A 25,440-nucleotide genomic window follows, 5' to 3' on the forward strand; every position below is an offset into this window, starting at 1 on the left:
CTGGCGGGCCAGGGGGTCCGGGGACAGGAGCAGCTTTGGCCGGCCCGGAGAAGTTTATCCGGCCTCTGTTACCCCGAACGGATTTTCAAGGGATGAGGAGGGGCTCCTGATCTCGGGGTGGCTCTGGAGCGTCGGCGCGGGATCAGATTCGAACCCTTCTTTTCATGAGAGGGTAAAAGAGTTACTTTCCAGCATTTTTTTTCTTTAAATGCAATTACTTAAGGGAAAAATGCTTGGTAGCTTAAATTTTTTTTTAAAACCCATTGTTGTTAGAGAAAAAAATAGTGAATTTTTTTTTTCTTTTAGATAACAGTGCCAATGCTGCAAAACTTTAACCCACAAAATAGAAATTAAGAAAACCTATAGAAATAATGAATAATGTTTAATCTTTAGGGCAAATAAAGTAGGACTCACAATACAGACCAGTTTTAAAGCTTTAACAATAAACTAAAGGGCAGTACGATTTTCACCTGGAGAACAGGTGACCGGGCTGAGCAGTTTGCAGCTGGTCAATTAAAGTCCTCTTGTCTTGGTTTTGTGCAAGAGGCTGTCCACTTCTGTTGTGGATGAAAGTGGCAGGGATGCTTAAGTCCTTGACTGTTGCGAAGACGTTCGCAGCTTTGATAAGTGGGGACACCGACCATTATACCAAAAAGGCGACCATCGAATGTGAGGCCTTTCATTTAGTTGGTCGATCGTTCTAAGGACGAGTAGAAAATAATAATAACAACAAAAAAAGGATAAAATAAATAAAAATAATAATAAAAAAAGTCTGGAAGCAGAAGAGTCAGTGTAATGGGTCAAAGGCAGAGTTCTCGGGGTCCAGCCTTGCCCCAGGGTGAGACGTTCGATTTCATGCTGAAAAAAGTATGGGCCTGAAAGTATGACATGCATAAATGATTGGATTAAACATGCAGATTTCCCACAACGGGGGTCATTTAATATTGCAGTACTAAAAAGGATTGAAGACAAAATAAAAGAACAAGAAAATAAATTAGAAACAAAAAAGACGGTCAAACAAAAAGAACTATTGGGAATACGGAGACAACGGGCGTGCCTTAAATGTTGGAAAGATGAAGCTGAGAGACGGCAAAGAAAACAAAATAGTAGACGGTTGGCTGGGAGACTGGATGTGACAGGAAGCGTGTGTGGTCGTGAAGACAATTGCTCTGTCCCCTCCGCTTCTGTCCCTAATGTCCAGACTGACTCTGGCGTTTCTGCAACACACATATGCACACACACTAGAGAGAAAACACCTCCTCCATACAAAGCTTCTGAAAAACAGGATTTGTCTAATAACCCTTCTTCCTCTTCTACTTCCATGTATCCTGATCTGAGCGCCCTCACAAGCGTGATGGACCACGACCTCGACTCGTACGCCTTTGGCCCGGGGCAACCACAAACCAAACCACAACCCCAGCATGTGAGCAGCGGCAGCCACCCAGACGACACATCTTCTGAGGCGGGGGGGGGTCTGCATCAACATAGGCCCCCACGCAGCGGGCAGCCTTAAAGACTGACGGGTCGCTCCTACGAACTGAGACAAGACATCAAACCTCCTGTCCGCTACACGGACATCAGTGCCCCGATGGTTGAAGTTATGGGCCCGAATAGACGAGACCTGGTTTTCAGGGCCTGGACACCACAGGACATTGAAGAGAACGCTAAGTCTCTCCCTGATCCCACCCTGTGTGGTGAGAAGTTTGCCACTGCTTTCACTGACTTCGGCAAGGAACTGCATCCAACGGGCGCTGAGATTCGCAGGGTTCTCGCACGCAAACTAAGAGCAACTGAACTGGCAAAGATTCATAACAAACTGCCTGAAATGGGACTGCGAGTTCTTAACCCAGATTGGGATCATGCGGACAATCAAGGGTTCGTGAATGCAGTCAACGGCCTGGCCGAAGAAATTAAGAAGACTTTCCCCACAAAAATCAACATGACAAGCATCTACACCTGCAAGCGGAAGGCTGACGAGTCCACAGACGACTTCATCGAAAGGGTGATAGAGTGTGTCACACGTCACAGTGGACAGGCAAAACCTTCCACACTGGGGGTGGACGGTAACATCACAGTTTGGGAAGCCCTGGTTTGTGATTCGGTCATTAAAGGACTTCTCCCACAAGTTGCCGAGGCATTCAAAGCAGCCTACGTGGGGTGGGCTGAGGAACCAAAACTGTCTGAAGTCCGGAAACACACCAGACATGCAGCCAGTCTGGTAGATGAGCAAAAAAGAACAAAAAAGGACAAGACTGAGAAAAAACTGCATCTGGCTGCCATCTCCACGTATCAATACATCGGCAGAGGAGAAAGAGACCAAAAAGGGAGAGGCAGAGGAGGAAGAAACCGAGAGATCCTGGCCAGAACAGGGGAACCCGGGGCAAGAGGATGTCTGTCATCGCTGTGGGAAAAGAGGCCATTGGTGGAGGGACTGTCGGGTTCATAAGGGTCGCCCTTCGTGGCGTCAGGAAGCAGATTGACGCTGTAAGCCGAAGGGGGGCGAGCCGTCACGCTTGTGGGGTCAACAGATTGGTAAAGTACCCCATAGGGGATCTGAAAATTATCTTTCTTTTCCCTCTCCTCCTTTTCCTCATACTGCTTCCACACATAGTAACACTGAGAGCACACACACACACACACATGCAGATAACAAGCTGCAAGCTCTTGCAGACACAAACACAGCTGGGAGTGTTGCCTCTCTGCCTGATACAGAGACACACTCGCTGGACAATATCAACACGCACACACATTTGGAATCCTCTGCTTTTCGCAATGAAGTACCTGCTTTCAAATCTTTTGTGGTTGTGTGGAGTCTTGAAAGTGCAGAAAATGAGTGTGTGGACAGGAACATTTTGACTGAACCATTTTTGGAGAAAAGGGTTGAGGAGGTGGTTCTGACTTATGCTCACTTAAGATCTGAAGCATGTAGAGATTTGATAATTGAGTTGGAAATCGTGCTGACCTCCACACCAGAAGGTGTTCTGGTGAGCACCGGAGATCGGACAGTGTTCAGTGCTGTGAAATACAGCAGGCAGAACTTACTTTATGCTTACAGGTGGAAATTTCAGAACTCTCTGTTTAGCGGGCAGCTGATGGAGAAGGTCAAACAGCTTGTAAATCCTCTTTCAGAGACTAAGAGCTCTACTGATTTGAGCTGCACAGCACACACGTCACAGGGCCCAGATGCGGACTTTGAGGAGGCATGGTTCCGGGTGTCATCTGAAAAACTAACCCTTTCCACACTGTATTGGAGTTCCCCATACGTTGCGCTTGCGATCAATTTGCTACCTCAACAGCTAGCATTTTTCAGAGAAAATGGAATCCCACACATTCCATTAACAAAGCCTGTTAAAGGGAAATGGAGTGATTTAACAAATTTTGTCTCACAATGTCAAACGATTTGTGATTGGACTGTGGTACCACAACATCCTAACATTCTGTTTTCACAGAGACTATCTGCCTACAAAAGGCCTTTCACCGGTACTGTTCACTGTCAAAGAACAGTTCATTTGGTTCCAGAAAATGAAACATTCCTTTCTCATGGTCTGTTTCCAGAAGTAGACGTCACTTCACATCCCCTGCTGTCCCAGGTTCCTTCTGAACTGTGGGCAAAAAGTAAATATGATGTTGGTCTCATCAAAGGGTGTGAACCAGTCATCGTAACCCCTAAATCAGATTACAGACCCTATCAGAAACAGTACTCTCTGAAACAGGAAGCAGTTGAGGGCATCAGACCTGCGCATCAGACCTGCGCGTTGCTGGCCGAAACAGGCCGAAACAGAAGTGCCGAAACAGGCGGCCAGCAACGCGCTGGCCGCCTGTTTCGGCACTCCTCCGCTTGCTGGGGGGGCGGGCCAGGCGACCTGCCGTGCCGCGCGGCCGCCGATGCGTCTCGTCTCTCCTCTCTCTCCCCTCCGTTCCCCCGACGCCCGGTGCCTCCTGCGGGCCTCGCCAGAGCTGGGCTCGAACCCCTGCTCTGGTTCCCTGTTCACCCACCATCGCTCGCCTGCCTCTGCCACCACAGCGAGCGGTCCCAGAGGGGACACGACGTACAGTGTGAGCAGTCCGGTCTCGTCCGAGCGTCGCGCCGCACAGATCGTGAGCGGTGAACTTTTTAAACCCCGCGGTTCCGTCGCACAGTTTGAGATGTATATAAGTACCACGACTGAAAAACTCGTACACTGTACGCCCGGCTTTAGCCTGTCACGAAGAAGCAGCTTCTGGCTTTCTTGGGAATAACATCTTACTGCAGAAACTTTGTTCCAAACTACTCATTGCTGGAAGCTCCTCTGAGTGCCATCATGCATGGTAAAGGTCTTCAACCTGCTGATAAACTTACCTGGACATCTGAAGCCGAGTCTGCTTTTTCTCAGCTTAAATTAGGTTTACAGCAGGGCCCTACCTTGGGTCTTCCGGACCCCAAAAAACCTTTTGTTCAGGCTGTTGATGAGAAACATGGATGCATGACCTCTGTCCTCATGCAGGACCATGGTGGGAAGTTGAGACCAGTAGCCTATTATTCTGGGAAACTGGATCCAGTTGCGGCAGGACTGCCTGGCTGTCTTAGGGCAGTGGCTGCAGCTGAGCGGGCTGTTTTAGCATCACGTGACATCGTGGGCTATTCTGAATTAACAGTGCTTGTGCCTCACAACGTTGCCATCATTCTTCTAGAACAAAAGACTTCACATCTTTCCGACGGAATCACAATAACATTCTGGGCAGTGATTTGCATTGCTTGTCTCCAGTGACTGATACAACAGAGTTTGTTTTGACACAGCTGATCTGTGGAACACAGCGGTTCCAAGAATTAGATTTGTTTGCTCATTGCTTATGCTCCCTAAATATCAGAGAACTGACTGATTAAAAAAAAGGGAGAGAAGAGGACAGAAGGACGACGCGTTGCCATCGTTTTATTCATCATCATTCTACATTCTACATCATTCTACATCATCATTCTACACGGCGCATCAACATGACCTTCTCCAGGAAGGCTGAGAAGCTGGCAATATGTTGCCTTATGGTTGCATTTTTACTTATATTAATTACATGGTTTTGTGATCAAAATGATGTCCTTAAGTGTGTTTCTACTGTTACTGTGTTAAATTCAGCTCATCCAACCATCTGGTGGCAATTAGCAGCTACTACTGCTCGAAAGGTTACAAATGGTAGTTGTTATGTTTGTTCATGCTTGCCGCATGCAACTCAGGGGTCATCTTTACTCCAACCATGGCCAGTTAACATCACCACTGTGTTATCATTTTTTTTCTGCCTGTACAACAGCACCCCGTAACAGGTCCCATATCCTGGGGGCTTCTAAACCCCTGAAACATTTTCCCTGGGCAATTAATTTTTCCTCATCATTCTGTGCGCTTCCCTTATGGTTTCTCAAATGCTACAAATGTTAGTGTTGCGGATTCTGTTATGACCCATTCAGTGTCATCACATATGCGGTCAGCACCCCTGTGTTTTGTTCTTCCCTGTGTCAGATCCAGTTTTAATTTGGGCAATGCAGTTAACTGTGACAATACTGTGCCAGCTTCTTGTGCGCTTACAGATAATAGATCTTTATGTGCAGACGACCCATTGAAACCATGGCTAATACTTTTTAATTTGACCAAATGGGGTTTAAGGGGTGGTGCCTTTTCTTCCATCCAGGTGTATACTCCATCTCCTGATGGGTATCCGTGTCCTACTAATATGGTATGGGTTTGTGGTCATCGTTCCTACCTGTATCTCCCAAGTAATTGGTGTGGTGCCTGTTATTTGGCTTATCTTATTCCCTCTGTTAGGATAGTTGCATCCGTACCAGTGGGTGCCCAGAATCACAGGAAGAGGGGAACCAGGATATAAATGGGACGCGAGATAGCCTCAGCAATTCTTCCTGGGTTTGGTGCTGTTAGTAATGCTGAAGCCATTAACAGACTGGCTGCAGATTTAGAGAACTTGACAGCTTTAGTGGATGAGGGATTTCAAAGCTACGCCCTGGAATTGAAGGCTCTAAGATTAACTTCCTTACAGAACCGCATGGCTTTGGACATGTTACTGGCAACACAAGGGGGCGTCTGTAAGGTCATTGACTCAGAGTGCTGTACTTATATCCCAGACTCTTCATCAAACATAACCTCTATCCAGCAACACCTGCATGATTTATTTAACTCCATGGTTAAAGCTGATTCTCCCTCAGCTGAATATGACGGATGGGCGTGGCTTACAGGGAGTGGATGGCAGTCGATCTTGGTTCGTATTTTCACCCCAGTCCTAGTGATCATTGCCCTGATGGTTGTTTTGTTGGGCTGCTCAATCCCTCTGGTTAAACGAATGTTAACTTCTGCAGTATCAGTTAGCTTCTTTACAGGTCAACCGGATGCAGAAACTGGTGTTTTCCCCGAGAACCATGCCCAAGAAGTTGAAAGTTCTGATCTTAGTAATGATATTTCTTATCTGAGTGATTATGACGATGGTGATTATGATAATAATAATTGTGATGTTAATGATACTACCTGCTAACATGGAATACTTTTCCTTTTTGTTGACTGTTCCTTGAAATGAATTTTAATTCTTTAAATGTTCCTGACAATGATTCATTTGATTCAATCTTTTTATCAGGGGCTATTCCACAGTCATTTCAGATGGGGTTTTCTATTTTTCCCTTTTTCGTCGTTTTGTCTAATGTCAATTTTGATTTAGGCATAGATTTAAGTTTTGATGTGTTACCTTGGTTATGCGTAATTGCTTTTTTTATATTGAGGTTTTGAAAGTTTTACCCAATATGATTTTCGGTTGTTCTCACTGTCTGTTGAAAGAAAAGGGAATGTTTTCTCACACTAAAGATCACTGATTTATGCAACCATTGATTTTCCCTTAGGTGGACCTGGGATCTGATTGGCTCTAAAGATCCTTCAATATTAGCGAGTAATGTTAACACTTAGATTCAATACAAGGTTTTCTGGCTCAGATTGGCCGAGAGCAGATCTCCCTGGGGGGGGGGGGGTCGGCGGCATACCAATATTTTACTACTCCTGTGGGTAGTTTTTTCTGGGGTTCCCCTGCCCGCACTGAACCTCTCCTGTCTTTGCTCCTGGTGTTGTAAGTTTGGAGTGGTGGATCATTGTCCATCGGAGGGGTAAGTGGAGAAAGGAGTAGGGGGGGTATTCAGGGCAGGGTGAGAGTAGACGGATTTGAACTTAATTAGTATACAGGTTTTAGCTTACCTAGTCGAATACACCTAAAATAATGTGCGCATAGGACCTAAAACAGGCCTTACTTTAATTAGATGAACCCTAAATTGTAGGCAAATGCTAAACCTTGATCTTGTGTGTTAAAACTTTCCGAAGCATTCATGTTAATCATTACTGAAGTTCCAGCACACATGATTTGTACTTGCATGTTCATGTCACAGGTCATCTTGTTTTACCTTGTGGGTGATCACATAGATTATACATATTCTATGCGATCAAGGGGTGGAATGTTGCATTAATCTTTGCCCTACAGTCAAAGTGACCTGTTGCCTCTCGGACGCAGAGCCAGGAGACAAGATGTCTGTGTATGTAATCCACTGTTAATGAGATGCTAGGCTGCTGCCGCACGGTGCGAATACTTTGTCCATCTATTGCTCTGCTCTGTTTCTCAATAAAGTGCTGGAACTGTATCACTCCAACGTCTCCTTCTTCAGTAACTCAGGGAAGTCGGTTATCTGTTCAGAACTCCCATTACATGCAGTTCATCCTGGAAATGAGTGAACGCTTGGTAAAATGCAAAGAAGAGGCCAAAATGAATCTGAAGGATGCACAGAGGGCGCAAAAGACCTGGTATGATCAGCAGGCACGGCAACGGGACTTCCAGTCCAGACAGAAGGTACTGCTACTCCTTCCTTCATCCACCAGTAAGCTGTTAGCCAAGTGGCAAGGGCCGTACGTCATTACCCGCAAGATGGGTCCAGTGACGTATGAGGTCCATCACCCAGATAAGAAGAAACAAAAGCAGACTTACCATGTTAATCTATTGAAGGAATGGAAGGAGCCTTGGAAACAGGCAACAGCTGTAGGTCTGTTGGTGAATGGAGATGATGTGGAGCAAGAAAATCCAAGCTGGTACATCTTTACTAGGTCTGCTATATCTGAGCTATCACATCTCACAGCCGATCAAGCAGCCCAAGTTCAGCTGGTGTTTCAAGAGGTATCGACTCTGTTTAGGGCAAATCCAGGCAGGACCTCTGTCATCAAACATGTCATTCGGTTGAAGGACAACAACCCTATAAGACAACGACGATACGGGGTACCTCAGCAGCTGGTGGGGAAACTGAGGGAGGAGATTAACACCATGCTGAAAATTGGGGTGATTGAACCGTCAGATTCAGAGTGGTATAGTCCAATGGTCCTTCTCACCAAGAAGGATGGCTCACTGTGGCCCTGCATTGACTTTCGAAAGCTGAATGCTATCTCAGAATTTGATGCTTATCCCATGCCGAGGATTGATGACTTGATGGAGAGAATCGGGTCAGCCATGTATATCACCACCCTAGATCTGTGCACACTGCAAAAATGGATCTTAAAATAAGTCAAATGTTCTTAAAGTTAGTGTATTTGTCCTTGATTTGAGCAGGTGAATAAGATTATTTGCCAATGGAATGAGTATTTTGACCCCTAAAATAAGATAATTAGACATCCTGCACTTGAAATAAGATCATGTAGATGAGTTGTTCCTATTTTAAGTGCATAAATCTTATTCCATTGGCAAATCATCTTATTTACCTGCTCAAATCAAGGACAAATACACTAATTTTAAGAACATTTTACTTATTTTAAGTTCCGTTTTTGCAGTGCAAAGGTTACTGGCAGGTACCTTTGGAGCCCTCATGTCGACCCTACACAGCTTTTCGCACTCCAGCCGGACTTTATCAGTTCACCGTCATGCCATGTGGTCTGCATCGACCCCCAGCGACTTTTCAACGGCTGATGGATCAGGTCCTCCAGGGGTGTGAAGACTTCAGTGCCGACTATCTGGACGATGTGGTGGTCTTCAGCAAGACCTGGGAGGACCACATCAAGCATCTAAGAAGATTCTTGAGAACCATTCAGAAAGCAAGGTTAACATTGAATGTGTCCAAGTGTGAGTGGGCGAAGCAGGAGACTCGGTACCTGGGATACCAGCCGGGACAAGGAGAGGTGCGACCACAGGTGGATAAGGTGGAAGCCATCCTCACTTGTCCGAGACCAAGGACCAAGAAGGAGGTTCGGTCCTTCCTGGGTTTAGCTGGGTGGTATCGCCGTTTCGTACCATCCTTTGCAACCCTTGCGGCCCCGCTTACTGCACTTACCAGGAAAGACCAGAAGAACCCTGTTACCTGGACTGAAGAATGTGAGAAGGCCTTCAAAACCCTGAAAAAACACCTTTGTTCGTCTCCGGTTCTGCGCAGCCCTGACTTCAACCAGAGGTTTCTGGTGCAAGTGGATGCATCTGCTGTGGGACTTGGTGCAGTTCTGGCTCAGGGTGATGAGGGGGCGGAACATCCTATCTTGTACCTGAGTTGAAAGTTACACCCTCGGGAGACCAGATACTCTGTTACAGAAAAAGAGGGACTGGCAATAAAATGGGCCTTGGAAAGTCTCCGCTACTATCTGCTAGGGAGGGAATTTGATTTAGAAACAGATCACCGTGCTCTCACCTGGATCAGTTCCATGAAGGATCACAATAGCAGACTTACACGTTGGTATCTCTCCCTACAACCATTCAAATTCCTAGTTCGCCATCGTCCAGGAAAAACGAACATTGTGGCGGACTATCTCTCTCGGTTGCCAAACATTGTCAACCTAGGGGAGGAGGTGGATGATGAGACGAAGCCGTCTCGTGACTGAAAGCCACCTTGCGGACATGCCCATAAAGCTATTCTTGTGAGGACCGTTGCACTCGCGGTAAAGCCCTAGTTAAGTTTCCTCAACAAGACGCACATAAGCGCTGCCTGGTTACCTGCTGGGGTATTGAGGGTGCACACTTAATATTTCAGTGGGGTATACTGTGTGTGTGTGTGTGTACTTGTGTGTGTGTGTGTACTTGCGTGTGTGCGCATGCTGTGGTGCCTTACCATTTTCCCAGTGTTGGCGTCATTGCTGGGTTCAAACCCGAGGCAAGACCCAGTCATCAGTTAAAACGCCAGGTCTGTCAATGGGTGGAAATGACGTGACCAACATGTGACTTGCGAAGTGTTTGCCAGATGTTTTTTTTTTATTATTATTTTATGTTTAAAAGTTGGTTGTATATGAATGATTCCATGAATCTATGAAAAGGATTGAAAGTGTAAAATGTATGTAGTTTTTCTATAATAATTTGTATGCTGTAGAAATAATATTTGAATAAACCTGATTTACATGGGTAAAGAGGAGGGGCCTAAAGAGTTTTACAGATATGTACAGATATGTATATATAGATAATTAGTATTGTGAACTAAATTTACAGCTGGATATGTACCGAATATAATATACAGGTAGATAGTACTATAAATAGAATTTTACAGATATGTACATAGCATAATATACAAATGATTGTTATTATAACAGTGTACATGTACTATGAATATATGCACAGATGGCTATTACTATAGGCAGATAGCTATTACTATAAAATTAATAAATAAAGTTTGGACAGAAGCTATTTAAATGAAAGTGCAGTGGAAGCTAATTGCATATTACAGTTAAAGTACGGTATTGCAAATGTATATTGTGATGGGGTTCTTTGTTCCTCAAGAATCCAGGCTCAGTCGTGTTAGCGGTGATGGTGCTTTATTGTGCTCCTCAAAAAAAAAACAGGGTGCCAAAAAAAACTATATACATATGTACAAAGTCCTCTGGAACTCAGCCTCCCTCCAGTTACCAGCCATATAACAAGGAAAAAGAAATACAAAATGGCCGCCGTTCTTCCCACAGCCCTCATTAAATAGCTTAGGCCAGGGGTCACTAATTAAAAATCAGCGGGGTCCGAATAACAAAAATCAACAACCAGTAAAGGTCCGGACACATTTTTAATTACAATCCGTTACTTCAAACAGTATTTAACACTGAAATAAAATGTTTATGCATCCACCTTATACATTGACTTTTTAAACAAAAAACAAAACAAAAAAAAACATAAAAATAGAATGTTTTTCTATTTTAAAATCCAAAGTGCTTTTTGATTTTGCTTTTTTTTTCTTTCTAAAAAGTAGCCAGCAGCAACAACCCTGACTGACAGCTCATTGGCTAATTTGTATCACATGCATCCTGTTGCCTGCCGCTCCGGAGGGCTTTGCCATATTAACGAGAGAAGCGGCGCAAGTGAAGTTAGCACAGGGGTTGAAGCAAAAATAATGTTTGACTGAAAGATTTTTCTCGCCAACCCATATATTTCCGGGGCCGTGGACATCATCTTGCACACTAAGCAAGTTGGCTCACTTGCTTAGTGTGCAAAGTCAACTAAACCTGGTACTTTTAAAATATCCATTGAAAATTCCTATATCTCTGCCACCTTTCAGCTTTAGAGCCTTTGCGTCATCCTGGGCAGCCTCTCCATCACTTTCCACATCCACATCATCATCTGGGTTACTTTCATCTATGCAGCATCAAGTTCTTCCTTCACACTTTTGACAAACTGGTCCACTGTCCACTTTACAATCCCAGCTCCCTTTCCTCCCTGTCTTCCGGAAAACGTCTATAAACTGCAGCTGGTTCAAAGGACAGCAGCTTCATTATTACATCATCTGCTTCACACCTGTACATCAACTCCACTGGCTCCCTGTCACATTCAATATAAACCAATATTATGATGATACAAGGCCAACCACAGCCTTAGAAATGCAGGACACATCATCAACACTATCATGATATACTACATTTTAATTTGACAGATTGCACATGACAATAATAAGTCTCTGCTTTGCCCGTTATGTTCACCAATTAACTATTACAGTTTATAAAAAGGCATGATTTAACTTTTTTGAAGTTTAAAAAAATGGTTATATTTTAGCCCAGTGACTGGACACCTGTCCAGGATGAACCCTGTGTCCGTGATCCACTTTAACTTCATAAAAAAACTCTCTGACAATCGCCTTTCTCTGGCCTCACCCAGTTAGAACCCGTTCTGCAGTCCATGTTGTAGCTGCAGTTTATTTATTTTATCTTTTTGATGTAGTTTTCTTAACAATTCTGTAAACATCAAAATCCTTGTCATTTTATTTAGTGTCCTGGAGCGCAGCTGCTCCTCAGGTGAACACTGCTGCATACCGACAGCAGATGCAGCTCTGCCTTCTTTGTTTCTGAACAGCGCAGTTTTTTTTTTTCTTCTTTTACTTTTTCCGAATCGAACCCAGTCAAATGCGGGACATCGTTTCACATTCCAACTCTTCTTCTTCAAGGGTCATAAATTAGCCTGAGCTAGCGCGTTACTCTTCTTTGTGTTTTAAATAAAACATAATAGCGAATCACGAGGAGATCCCTGGTTGGTCGCCGCGTTTATCAACGAGGGAATAAACGCTGACAGGCGACATGGCCACAGGTGGAAATAATTCATTGATTGACTGCAGGAGCAGCGACAGAAACACTTACCGAGGGAAGTCGTTGTCAGCTGTTCTAAACGCTAAGCTTTCTGACCTGCTGGTTTGCATTAATCCAAAGAAAACCTTTGACCACCGCTACTTTCATTTATACCATCCGTGGCCAGTTTAAAACGCTCTCCCAAAAGTTAAAATGATTGAACCTCGATAAACCTAAGACTGGCTGCTGGCAATGTTCACGTTGCAAAGACCTGCCCTACTCTCTTTCTGATTGGCTAATGTCCCGGCTCTGCCAGGTTTAATTGGTTGAGAGCAGTTTCAGATTAAAACCTTGAATAAAAAGTCTAGACGGGACTTTTTGCGCTCAATGTCCAAATGATGGAAATCCGTTGGACATGCAGTAATATATAAATGTTTTAAATCAGGTTGGGTCCGGATTAGCCAGCAGGTGGGTCCGGATCCGGACCCCGGTCCGTTAATCCGTGATCTCTGCTCTATAGTAATATCCACCTGTATATTATATTTGGTACATATCCAGCTGTAAATTTAGTTCACAATACTAGTTACCTATATATTATATTCATAGGACAAATCTATCAGTAAAATTCTGTTTATAATAGTATTCATCTCTATATTTATTCAGTACATATCCATGTCCTGTACTTATGGAACCATTATTTATCCTGCACTTGCTGCTATTGCACTTCTGGTTAGACCTAAACTGCATTTCGTTGCCTTGTCCCTGTACCTGTGTAATGACAATAAAGTTGAATCTAATCTAATCTAACATGTAATTAATACGCTTCGCTGCAGCTGCGTGTTTTATGCACTATGCTTACCGACTCTGCTCCAAATAAAAGGGAAAAGCAAACTTATGCATAACGCTAGAAGCACATTATCAAATCCAGAGGATGAAACTCGGTTAGCTGATCTACAAACCAATATGAATGTGTGCTTAACCCCAGATGAAAAGTTTGAAAAACAGTTTCTGAAACAGGAAACTACAATTGTGGCTATACAAAATATGTATACAGATGGGAGTTAATTTGTAGCAGTTACTGTTATGCTTTCTACACAGATAAAAAAATTGTATGGCTTACCATGGGAACATTTTTTGTCATTGTTTAAGACCAGTAAAGAGCAGTGGAGAGACACAGGACCGCATTTAAAAGCTGCAGAAAGACCGTCTGATTTTCAGCTGTGTCCACACAAAACAGGCTGGCTTTATAGCCCTAGTACAGAACTATGGAAGCAGCCTTACAAAGTTCTGTTTGATGCAGAACCCCGTGTCCAAGATTTGGCATGAGACAAAATAATCCAGCATTTTTTGCTATCAGAATCCAAGGAAAATTATTTAAAAGGTGTTCCAAATGCTTTGTGGTCTACAGGACCAACTGATGTAGGATTATTGACAACTGTAGAACCGGTTAAAATACTTCCTAAATTAAAGTACTGGCTGCGGATAAAACAGTACGGGCTAAAATTTGAAGAACAGGAGGGTATAATGGCAGTTATAAATATTTCATTGGATGCAGGAATAATTAGACCATGTCCAGATTCCCACTTTTGGTTTGCTTTTACTTTCAAGGAAAAAAATATATGTACACACGTTTGCCACAGGGATTTGTAGACCGTTCAACAATTTTCATCCAGGCCATTTTAACATGCTTAAAGAGCTTTAATCCAAATAATGGAAGTAAAGTATTAATGTACATAGATGGCTTTCTAATTGCATTTAAAACAGCTGCTACATCATTTTGGCTAAAATGGGAAACAAAGTTAGCAAAGATAAAATACAGTGGGTGCAGAAATGAGTCTGTTACAGGCCATGTTATCTCAGAAGAAGGTAAAAAGATACAGGAAGTGAAGAATTGCTATAGTAAGTGAGCCTAAAAAACAAGTGATGTCTTTTTTAGGATTGTGCAATTACTGTAGAGCTTGGATTCCACACTATGCAGAGAAAACTTAGCTTCTCTTAAATCTTATTCATGACACACTGATGGCCATGTCGGAGGCAATCCAGTGGACCTCAGAAGTAGAGCAGCAATTCACAGAGCTAAATGAAAACTTATCTCAGCAACTGTCTTAGCTCTAGTTTTACGACTTCTGTGTTGTTTACAGCCCCGTGGTGATAAGTTCAAACCTGTAGCAGCAGCGCTACCCCCATATCTGCTAGCAGTTTAAGCAACTACCATGGCTGTAGGAAGTACATCTGAAGTGGTCTGGTTTCATTCAACCACTAGATCCCCATGTAGTAGATGTATTACAATTTGGTCTTTCTGATATTTACCTAGAGTAAAAAACAGAGCAAATCATTGTTCTAGAAGTGTTGTTAATTAGACAAACGGCGACAACTGCAGAAAAACAAATGTGGGTAAAAAATTTTGCAACAATGAATCAGAAGGATTCTATAGTTTGTAACAAAGCAGTTCTCCCTAAAAGCTTAGTCCAAGCAGCAGCTATTTTGAGCCATGGGCAGTTGCCATGTCTCAAAAAAGGGAGGGATAACTATAATACAGCAACATATGGATTTCATTCCTAGGATTTAATTCATACAAATTTTTTTTTTGTAAAGCATGTTCGATCTGTGTTAAAAATTACCCTCAGGTTAATTTTAGATCAGAACAGTGAAGGTTTCCAGAACTAAATGAACTTTTTGAAGTGATGCATATGGATTTTAATGAACTGACACAAAGTGGCCCTTACAAATACTGTTTGGTAATGATTGATGCATTTTCAAAATGGGCTGAAATAGTTCCAGCAAAGCACACAGATGCACTGACAGTAGCTGTCAGGATTTGGTTTTACGATGAACTCAGAACACACACGCAGGACAAAAGTTTGAGAGGTTTATTGAAGGGTAGATGATAGATGGGAGATGTAACCGGAGATACAGAAATATGGAGGCTCAGGGGTGCAGGTGAGGGCAGGAGCTGACAGCCTGGAGAGAGAGAGTCCAACGAAGCTGGATGGCATGGCACAGAGCTGAACTTTCTCAGAGCGAAAGCTAGTCAGGTTAGCTGATCTCTGGAGACACCAGAACACAGAGCAGAACTTCCCAGGAACAACAGTGAGGTACAAAGTCTTTAAACGAGGCAGGACTAACCTTAATGAAACTACAGAAATAGATCTTCCAAGATGAGGTCGAGGACTGACATGGAGTGGACGATAAAAGAAGACGGGCCAGCACTAGAGTGAGGCAGAGGGAGGTTTAAATAGGAAGACAAACAGGTGAAATGCATCTGACTGAATAATTACTAACAGGTGTGACTGACTGCAAGGAGAGTGAAGTGAAGGCTGAGTGGAAGGGAAGGAGGAAACTAAAAATTAACAATGAACAAGGTCAAAACATAACTAAAACCCAAACAAGGTGGAAAAACTGAGAATAATAGCAAACCAAAGCCGAATCAAAACTAAACCATGACAGTAGCTAAAGCTATATGCAAAGGTTTGGCATCCCAGAGAAGATTTACAGTGAAAATGGTCCACATTTTCTGAATCAGGTGATTCAGCAAATGGTAAGCAGGTTACAGATAACCTTAAAGAAACACACCGTGCTACAAAGTGCAGAATTTGTGAAAAGGACAAATGGGACATTTAAACCCAGGCTTAAAAAGTGCATGGAAGAAACAAAGAGGCCATGGCCAGAATGTCTAGATTTAGTAAAACTGTACATGAGAATAACTCCAACGAGCAGTGGTTTGACTCCGTTTGAAATAGTATATGGCAGACCATATAAATTGCTGCTGTTCACAATACAGACACCACCTAAGGAGGAAGAAAAAACTCTAGCAGACTATATGAGAAAAATGATGCAGTTTAAAAAAGTGTTCAATGCAAATTTACTGCCAGGAGAACCTTTGTCTCCACAGGATCCACAAGGAGTGAGACCAGGAGACTGGGTGTTAACTGGGCGAGCCAAAGGTGGGAAGGACCATCCCAAGAGCTCCTGACCACACCAACAGCTGTAAAGATCGCTGAAAGACCTTCCTGGATTCACCTCAGCCACTGTAAGTTACAGAGAGTGTTAAGTACCTAAAGGTTGGAACAGTGCAGTCCGATTTACAAAGGGATTTGGTTTTTTAGGACCACTAGTCTCAACGTCGGTGAAGAAATCAACTGATCCCTGTTCTTTAGAGTCCTGGGTAAAATGAACATCTCTGCTAACCTAGCAAAAATGGGATTCCCATGTAGATGGGACTTCTTTTGCGTTGTGGCTGTGCGTGCATTATCTGTTTCAGTGCAGATCCGCTGAGTGAGAGAGGAAAGAGGTTCATCCACTCCGCTGCCATGAAGATTTGGCTGGGTGATATCCCAAACCACCATGTTGACAACTTATGGGAAACGTTTGCAAGAACTGTAATCCAGCAGCATAACAAGACTGATTGCTACGTGTGTTCTGTCATGTCTAAAGGAACGAAACATCCAGTGTGTATTCACTCACCTAGAGGGAACGATACGGTGAAGGTAGGACATGCAGCAGGATGCCAGAGTACCATCACTGACCTTTACTCTGACTTTGTCTGCGGCATCGTCCCTAATGGAACGTACACAAGCTGTTCTACTTGGAAACCACAAGCCAACTTTCCTACAGAGAGTGGCTGGTTCTTGTGTGGAGGAGACAGTATCTATCCATTGTTGCCTGTAAGCTGGTCAGGTACATGTGCACATGTGTTTGTTTCTGACCACACCGTCATCATCTCAGCTCAAGCTGTGAAGCAGCATCATTCCGCTAATAGGAGGAGAAGAGAACTCAGCTCCAGCTCAGTTTTTCAGCCCCATGATCCCATGTGGGGTTCCAACGTTCCCTCTGAACATAAACACTGGAGTACAGCAAATAAAATAGGACTTTCACTTTTCCCGTGGTTTGAAGTTGGTAAATCTATGCTGATGATTGAGACACTGGACTACAGAATGAAGACCCTGGTGAACATGACGATGGACATTAATAAAGGACAAAACAAACAATTAAGTGAAATGCGTTTAATGGTACTACAAAACAGAATGGTTTTGGACATATAAACTGCTAGCCAAGGTGGCGTATGTGTAATGATTGGAATTTCCTGCTGTACGTACATTTCTGACGCAAATGAAACTCATATTACTGAAGCTATGTCTGCTTTAAAGAATCTGCAACAAGCAATGTCCCAGGATGCTGTTCCTCTAAGTATGGACTTCCTCTCCTGGTTCTTTTCAGGATCGTGGTGGCACCTTTTACTGAAAATAATGACACCTATTATTATTATTATTATTATTATTATTATTATTATCCTTTGTGTTTTTACTGCTTGTGTAATCCCATGCCTAAAGTCTATGATTGCTAAAACTATGGGAAATGTTGTATTTCAATATCAAATGCTTTCACAAATCCCTCTTGAAGAACCCATAGCTTAACTTTTCCCTTGATAAATGCTTAACAAAATGACAGTCTCATTGAAAATGCAGAATGCAAGAAAAGAATACTTTATGTAGGTTAAGTTAAGCGTTCAATAAAATGATTAAAAGGGGGGAAATGTTAGAAAATGTGAATGTAATCATTTTATTTCTATCAAGTTACAGGTATTTCGTTTGTTTTAAGAGTTTGCTTTCAGGAAGGTTTTGTTATATTTACCCTTAGGCAGGAATAACAAATGGTTCTCTCAGATAAGTATTGTCTCCCTTATCCAGCTGTGCATGAAGCTGGTGAGCAATTACCATCTGCAATTCCAATTGTTTCCTTCTTAGCTTTTAACCTCCTGACCTTTTTTTAACCCCCATGTTGTAAATTGTTGAAACCTCCTGACCCAATCCTCCTGACCCCCTCTTTGATGTGTGATAATAAAGACAGAAGGACAGAGATGACCCGGCGCAGACGATACCAAACTTTCAGGGAGTGTAGTTCTCCGTTTGGGTATCCTCTGTCCTTTTCTATAGAACAGTCTAAAACGTGTGTTGTGTGGTTTTCAATCTAGGATAAAAGGGGTTATCTTTAATAACCCTATCACAAACTGCTTGAAATACATGTATGGTGTCATGTCACACCTGTTCTCTCTGCCTTCCTCAACACTTACAATGAGATCGAAAGATTGGGGCTTGATATTGTATTATCCTTCTTCTGTATTCTTTCCTTTTCACATTGATCTTCACTGAATCATTTCTGACTGTGTCCAGAGTTGCTGTTTGGACCCCAACTTCCATGCCTATCTGGGCTACACTTTGATCCTGACAGTCTTCCTCATCACTGCTCAATGATGATGAGGACTGGAAGTCCATTCCTTATCATCATCCTCATCATCTTCTGCTAGTTGCTTTATGTCACTTTAATTGCCATCCAATATCATGTTGATGACATTTTCCCAATACTTTCTTTTTCTCTCTTCTTCCTCAATTCTTTTTGACATCTAAAATTACATAAACTGCTGCTCAATACAACGCAAAGAGTATGGTTTTAGAATGATTGTTATGGTTAAAGAATCCAAAATGTATTATGAAATGGCATTTAATAATTATTACTAATTAAAAAATTGTATGTGGCTGAATTCAGGCAAGAAGGACATACATTACTTTACAAAAATGTTGCATGACTGTTCAGTGATGAAGAAACTTATATACCTGCAGTATCAAATATGATACACATATTTTAACACGGTTTAACTGTGATATAAATAATATTTTTTGGGTAATTGGGCAATGTCTCAAAACATAAAGCATTAATCTAAAAAACTGAATAAGAATTTTTTTGGTTATTGTTGCCTTAATCTCTCTAAAACTGGAAAAAATGTTCCTGAAAATCGCATGTGAACCAGCTCACGTGAACAGACATTTTGAAAGGGAAAAAAAGGCCGTTCCACTGCCTGCCGTGCAATGATAATCCAGTAGGGCGCAGAATACATGTATCAAATTATATCCAACAGGTTTTTGAGGTAAATATTGCTCACGTTCAAAGAAAAGAGTCCCTAGAAACCTATGTAGCAAATATGATACAAATGGCGATAAAGGGTTAAGTTGAACAGATATACAAATCATGCTTGAAAACTGACAAACTTACTCTTATTCAATACATTTCAATTTTTATTTATTTAGTGCCAAATCATGAAACATGTCATCTCAAGGCACTTTACAATGTCAAAATCAATCAGATTATACCGATTAACTCAGATTATACAGATTGGTCAAAACAATTTCTATATAAGGGAACCAGTTAATTGCCTTAAAGTTGTGACAAGCAGCATTCGCTCCTGACGTAGAGCCACAGGGAGAGTCGTCTGCATTGTACATGGCTTTGCAGCAATCCCTCATACTGAGCAAACATGAAGTGACAGCAGAAAGAAAAACTCCCCATTAACGTGAAGGAAAAACCTCCAGCAGAACCGGGCTCAGTATGAACGGTCATCTGCCTTGACCGAATGGGGGTTACAAAAGACAGAGAAAAGACACAACACAGCTGTTTAGAGCATTGAGCTTGGGTCCCAGATGTTCTGACTTCAACTCCCACAGACTGCCACTCTGGGTCCCTGAGCAAGACCCTTAACCCCCGATTGTTCCCCAGGCGCCGCACAGTGGCAGCCCACTGCTCCCCAAGGGGATGGGTTAAGATACAGATGTTTATGCTATTGAAACAAATAAACAAAGAGAATATGGTATTACATATTAATATATTTATAAATTATATGTCAGGGTTCTCTGTGTTGGCTGCTCTAACTCTACTCCTCAGGTGTGTCTAGTTGGCTGAGGAGGCGTGGTCCACACCTGCAGCTCGTTGCAGGCGGCTTCCTCTGGCTTCTTAAGCAGAGCACTGGCAGATGGAAGACGCCGGAGCCTTAACCAGTCGTGGTACGACGTGGCCTCTGTCCCAACTCTCGGAAACCAGCTTGTGAGTTTTTTTGTTACTCTTCTTTTTTGAGTAATTTTTTGTACCTCTCTGTTGCTCCAGATTTTGGTGCTTGGATGCACTCACCTGTCTTGACGTCCCGTCCGAAGAAACAGACCAGCAGACCTGTCTGCTCAGATTTTGCTCTGGCGCTCCCCTCATACTTCCTGGAAGTTACCCAGCGAGGCCTGAGATCCCCTTTCCTGGGTTCTGTTGGTTCTGTGCTCACTCTGGTCAATCCATCTGTCAACCGCTGCCGATGAGGTCGCCTCGGATTCCTCGCCAGCTACATCTGCCGCCCTCAGCCACTAGCCACCTATCTCCATCTGAGTAGTCACATAGAGTTCTCATGACGCTACTTCTTCCCGGTTAGGTCCGCCCAGCCTAATGGTAAGCAGCGCAACTCCTAGCAAGTTTCTTGGCTCTTATTTCAGAAGAACTCACTTGCTCTTTCTTACAGACTCTCCAGCCGTGACGTTCTGACCCAGCCGAGTCACCTGTAGTTTCGTCCATAGACCTGCCTGTTTTCCTTTAATAAAAATCTTAAAACTGTGCATTGCCTCCCGTTCGTATCTGCATGTGGGCTCGTCATCTGAAAACCATGACATTATACATTTTATATTTTGATAAGTAAACAAATTGGATTGTTCATTTAAATTTATTTCATTCTCTCTCTCATTAACAATCTTGAGTCCTCTCTACACACCAACAATAATGCAGAAATGCATTCTCAGTTTTTCTTAAAGGCCTGAAAAACTGTTCTTTAAAATCTCCTGGTCATTCCAGAGTTTTACACTACCCTGCTTGCAGCTAGGGCTGGAGCTCAAGACTTGTTTTACACAGCTTCTTGCATGTGCTGACGCTCTTTAACTCCAGGGTACTTAATTTGGAAAGGTAATTCAACCTCAGGTTGCGAAATACATCGGCAACAAATTAATAAGCATACAATTATGGTCCAAATGTTGGGTTTGCCTTGCTCTCACCAAGTAAAAACTCATCTACAGAACCAATTTCTGCCCAAAATGGTGATCTACACCACGTGATCTACTTTCAGCAGTTATCGCTGGTTATTGCAACCATGAACTGCAGAAAATATGGGCAAAGTTGCTCCCTCTGCGTATACTCTCTTGGTCTACTATGCCAGCATTGAGTAGGAGAGCCCCATCCAATATGGTGGCGACGCAGGAGGCTCTCCAGCACATTATGAAGCGTCCATGCATAAGACGCACCACAAGCGGAGTTTGTGGCGCGGGGGGAACAGCAGCAGGCCAGAGATAGAATCGCTTCGGTCAGGAGGAGACGAAGGAAGCGGAAGCTGGTTTTTGTCAGAGGAGAGAGCCACGTATGATTGTGGTAGCACGAGGCAGAAAAGTTTGGAACTGAACTTTTCATGGCAACAATGGACGTAGAAAGAAGTGACTGGAATAGTGTGGATGGTAGTGGCGAGGAAGGGATGGGTGGTCAAAATGAAGAAAAAGAGTGGGAAAAGGTGGGGAAGTTTGGTAAGAAGCAGCGAGCCGCTGAAAGAAAGAGGAAAAAACGAAGTGAGGAAAGTACAGAAGACACTGATAGTGAAGGCATTGAGGAAAGAGCAGAAGAATTAAAAAATCCAACTATTAATATTATAGTAAGATTTGAGGAAGGAGAAGGGGTCAAGAAAATTGATCCATTTAAGTTAACAAAAGCACTTAAAGCACATGTTGGAGAAATTAAATATGCCAAAATACTGAGACACGGAAATATTCTGATTGGATGTAATTCGGAAGTTCAGGTGGAAAAGGCAAAGAAACTTGGGTGGTTGTGTAAAGTCAAAGTTAGAACATTTGTTAGAGTGGGTGAAAAAATAAATAATGAAAGTAAAGGAATTATCACAGGAGTGCCTTTAAATGTAAATATGAAAGATTTAGTTGGGAATCTAAAGGAAAGAAATAGGGAAGTAAAAGGACCACGAAGGATGACAAAGGGTCCAGAGAAAGTTGAAACAGACACTGTCTTGGTAGAGTTTGAAACTAAAGAAGTACCGAAGGAGGTTTTCTTTGGTTTGATAAGATTTAGTGTCAGGGAATTTGTGCCTAAACCAGTAACATGTTTCAACTGTCAGGAATTTGGACATGTTGCAAAAATGTGTAAAGGAAAAAGGAGATGTGCCCGATGTTCTGGAGACCATGAATATAGAAAATGTGGAGTTGGAGAAAACCAAAGTGTTTTAGTTGTGGAGGAGAGCATAATGTTGCTTTTTGGGGATGTGAAGTGATGAAACTGCAAATAAGTATACAGAAAACAAAAGTTATGGAGAAAGTAACGTATGCAGAAGCATGTAAGATGGTTGAAAAAGAGAAACAAAATGGAAAATCTTTGACAGGAGAAAAACAATTAATTCAAAAGGTTATGGAAATAGTTGAAAGGAAAATAGAAGAGGAAAAAAGAAAATGGTGACTGTTATTGCAGGAGTAATAAATGCAACCTCAGATGTGAAATCAAAGACAGAAAGGATTCAGATTATTGTTAAGGCAGCATGCCATTGCCTAGATTTGAAGAATATTCGATGGGAAGATATAAGGGGAGAATTATGTAGTCAAGCAAGTCAAGAAGGATAGTTTTAATCGTACAATGGAATGCAAGGAGTCTTTTGTCAAATGGTATAGATTTTAAACAGTTTATCTATAAGCAAATTTGGCTGAAGCCATTTTTGGACTTCGGAGTATATGGATACATTGCAGTAAGAAATGATAGAAAAGAAGGAAATGAGGGTGGGTGTCTTTCTCTAATTAAAGAAGGTATTCCATATAAAATTATTGAAAGGAAAGGGAATTTGGAGTATGTAGCAATTGAAATATGGGTAGAAGAGAAGGTAATATTGATTATAAAGTTTTACAATCCTTGTAAGAAGTAAACTTCAGGAGATGGATATAAAAGGAAATATTATTTGGTATGGAGATTTTAATGCACATCATTCATTATGGGGAAGTGAAAAAGTTGATTATAATGGTAAAGTTTTTGAAGATTTTTTAGATAGTAATAATCTTGTATGTTTGTATAATGGTAAGAAGACAAGAATTGATATTAATTCAGGTAAGGAATCTGTATTGGACTTAACATTTGTTTCTAGTTGTTTAGCTCCATTATGTGATTGGCAAGTTAAAAATAAGTCTTTTGGTAGTGATCATTACATTATAACCAGCAATTTAAGGATCAGTCAGGTATAGTGTCCTGAAATGATAGGAGGAAAGTGGATATTTGGGAAAGCAAATTGGGAAAAATTTAATAACTTATGTGAAGGTAAAATTTAAAATGTTCAGAATGATTTGAGTATTGAAAGTATGAATCAAGAGATCAAATACATTTTCCCTAGTGACGTTGGCCGTTTCTCAATATGCGTTCTTGAGCAGTCTCGTGTGCTTGTGACACGTCATCAGCCTCAGCCCGAGCACTTTTCCAATTGCAGAGAACGCCAAACCGAGAACGCGACGAATCCCCGGATGTTGTTCTCACCCGCCCTCTTTATCGAGCATGCATCAGAGCAGACTTGTGCGTTCTTCAGACTGACCGCTTGCCCGCGGCTGCAGCTTGATTCGAGACAGCGCAAACAGAGCTCACAGCGGTAAGTTAAAAATTCCCTTTTCTGCTGCTGTTGTTGTTCAAAAGTACCTTTTCCAATCGTTTAAGGCGAGAACATTATACTTTTAATTTTCCCTATGTGGCCTGTTTACAGAGTTGGTGCGTAGTTAAAAAAAGTAGTGTGCATAGTACCGCTGGTTATGATTTATTTGTTTTGTGTTTATCTGACTGATGTGTGTTGCTTTATTAACTTAATACTTGCTGGAATAAATTGTAAATGTCTGCCAAGGACGACAGCAGCAACTAAATAAATAAATAAATTCTATAAATGTTTTTCCTATCTAAGTGAGTTTCTTCTGAGTCAGGATACGAATAATTGAGAGGAGAAAGAGGGAAAGAAAACAATAGTAATAATAGTGTATGAAAAAACAGACATTTACTTTATACAAATGTTTAATCTTTGGAAAAGAATGCTGGTGTAATATATTCAACAAATTATCAACAGTTACTAACATGGTTTAAAACAAAGAAATAACTCCTATTAAGATTGTATACAAATAGACAATGCCTATAAACTTACAATTAAAAATACTTGTAATGGAAATTATTTAATGATTATTTAATGTATTTTCACAGGTGGTGAAAAAAATGAAATGAAGCAGCATGTGGACATGACTCCAGCTGATCTACGTTAGGTCAGGTGTAGTCATGTCAACTTAAACATGCAGCCAGCTGGAGCAGCTTCCTGTCTTCAGCCGCTGGATGGTCATCCTCCTCTGGGTCAACCTCCTCGTCCTCCACATCAAGCTGGTCCCCTGTCTCTATACAAATATTGTGGATGATGCAGCAGGTGGTGATTACTTTTGGGGCAAAAGTCGGGCGGACCTCCAACGCCCTAAAGAAAATGAAACGCCACCGTGTCTTCAGAGCATCAAAGGCACGCTCAATGATGTTAATCAGCCTTGGCGTGGTGTCTGTTGTAGCGTGCCTCCACTAGACCTGTACCAAATATAAAATAACTTGTAATTTAGGTAATATGCTGATATGTCTTAATCTTCTATCCAATTTATCTAATCTATGTATCATCTGTGTGTCATTGCTAGCTCTATTTAAGGACAAGAAGGTAAGAGATCTTACTGGTAAGCTGTTTTCACTGCGGGCCAGCCAGTAGAGGGTCAGCAGCACCTCTATCTCCTGTGGCCATCCATGGGCCTGGATGGATGGGCAGCAGCTAAAGGAGGAGGACGATGGTGGCCCTGTATAGCCTGAAGGCTGGTTTCAGGTCCCCTTCATTGAAAAATATTTGGAGGATTGGCACAGAGCTGTTTATCCTCACATATTTTGTTTCTGTTTCTTCCTGTAAATAAAAAATGCCAAATGTTACCATAATTGTTTTTTCAATTCTCACCTTTTCACACCATAAAACCATAACTGCTTAATATGCAGATTAATATAGTTCTCAAGAAAGAAAAGGTAAAATGTATAGTGTTGTAAAACTAGTCAAGTATAGTAA

At 42.1% G+C, this 25,440-nt stretch overlaps 1 protein-coding gene across 1 annotated transcript; it reads left to right on the top strand.

The window, feature by feature from the left end:
- The first annotated feature begins 885 nt into the window (after window positions 1–885).
- LOC118566991 lies at window positions 886–16,921 on the top strand. Its single transcript, XM_036150905.1, has 2 exons — window positions 886–2,532; window positions 16,393–16,921. The coding sequence occupies exon 1, from the start codon at window positions 1,589–1,591 to the stop codon at window positions 2,444–2,446; it is 858 nt and encodes a 285-aa protein (XP_036006798.1). The 5' UTR covers window positions 886–1,588; the 3' UTR covers window positions 2,447–2,532; window positions 16,393–16,921.
- The last annotated feature ends 8,519 nt before the right edge of the window (window positions 16,922–25,440 follow it).

The sequence above is a fragment of the Fundulus heteroclitus genome, chromosome 19 (assembly GCF_011125445.2).
Source record: "Fundulus heteroclitus isolate FHET01 chromosome 19, MU-UCD_Fhet_4.1, whole genome shotgun sequence".
Classification (NCBI taxonomy): Eukaryota; Metazoa; Chordata; class Actinopteri; order Cyprinodontiformes; family Fundulidae; genus Fundulus; species Fundulus heteroclitus.

Excerpts from the sequence above, each read along its gene's own strand:
- LOC118566991 (XM_036150905.1), top strand. The coding sequence starts at position 1,589 with ATGGTTGAAGTTATGGGCCCGAATAGACGAGACCTGGTTTTCAGGGCC.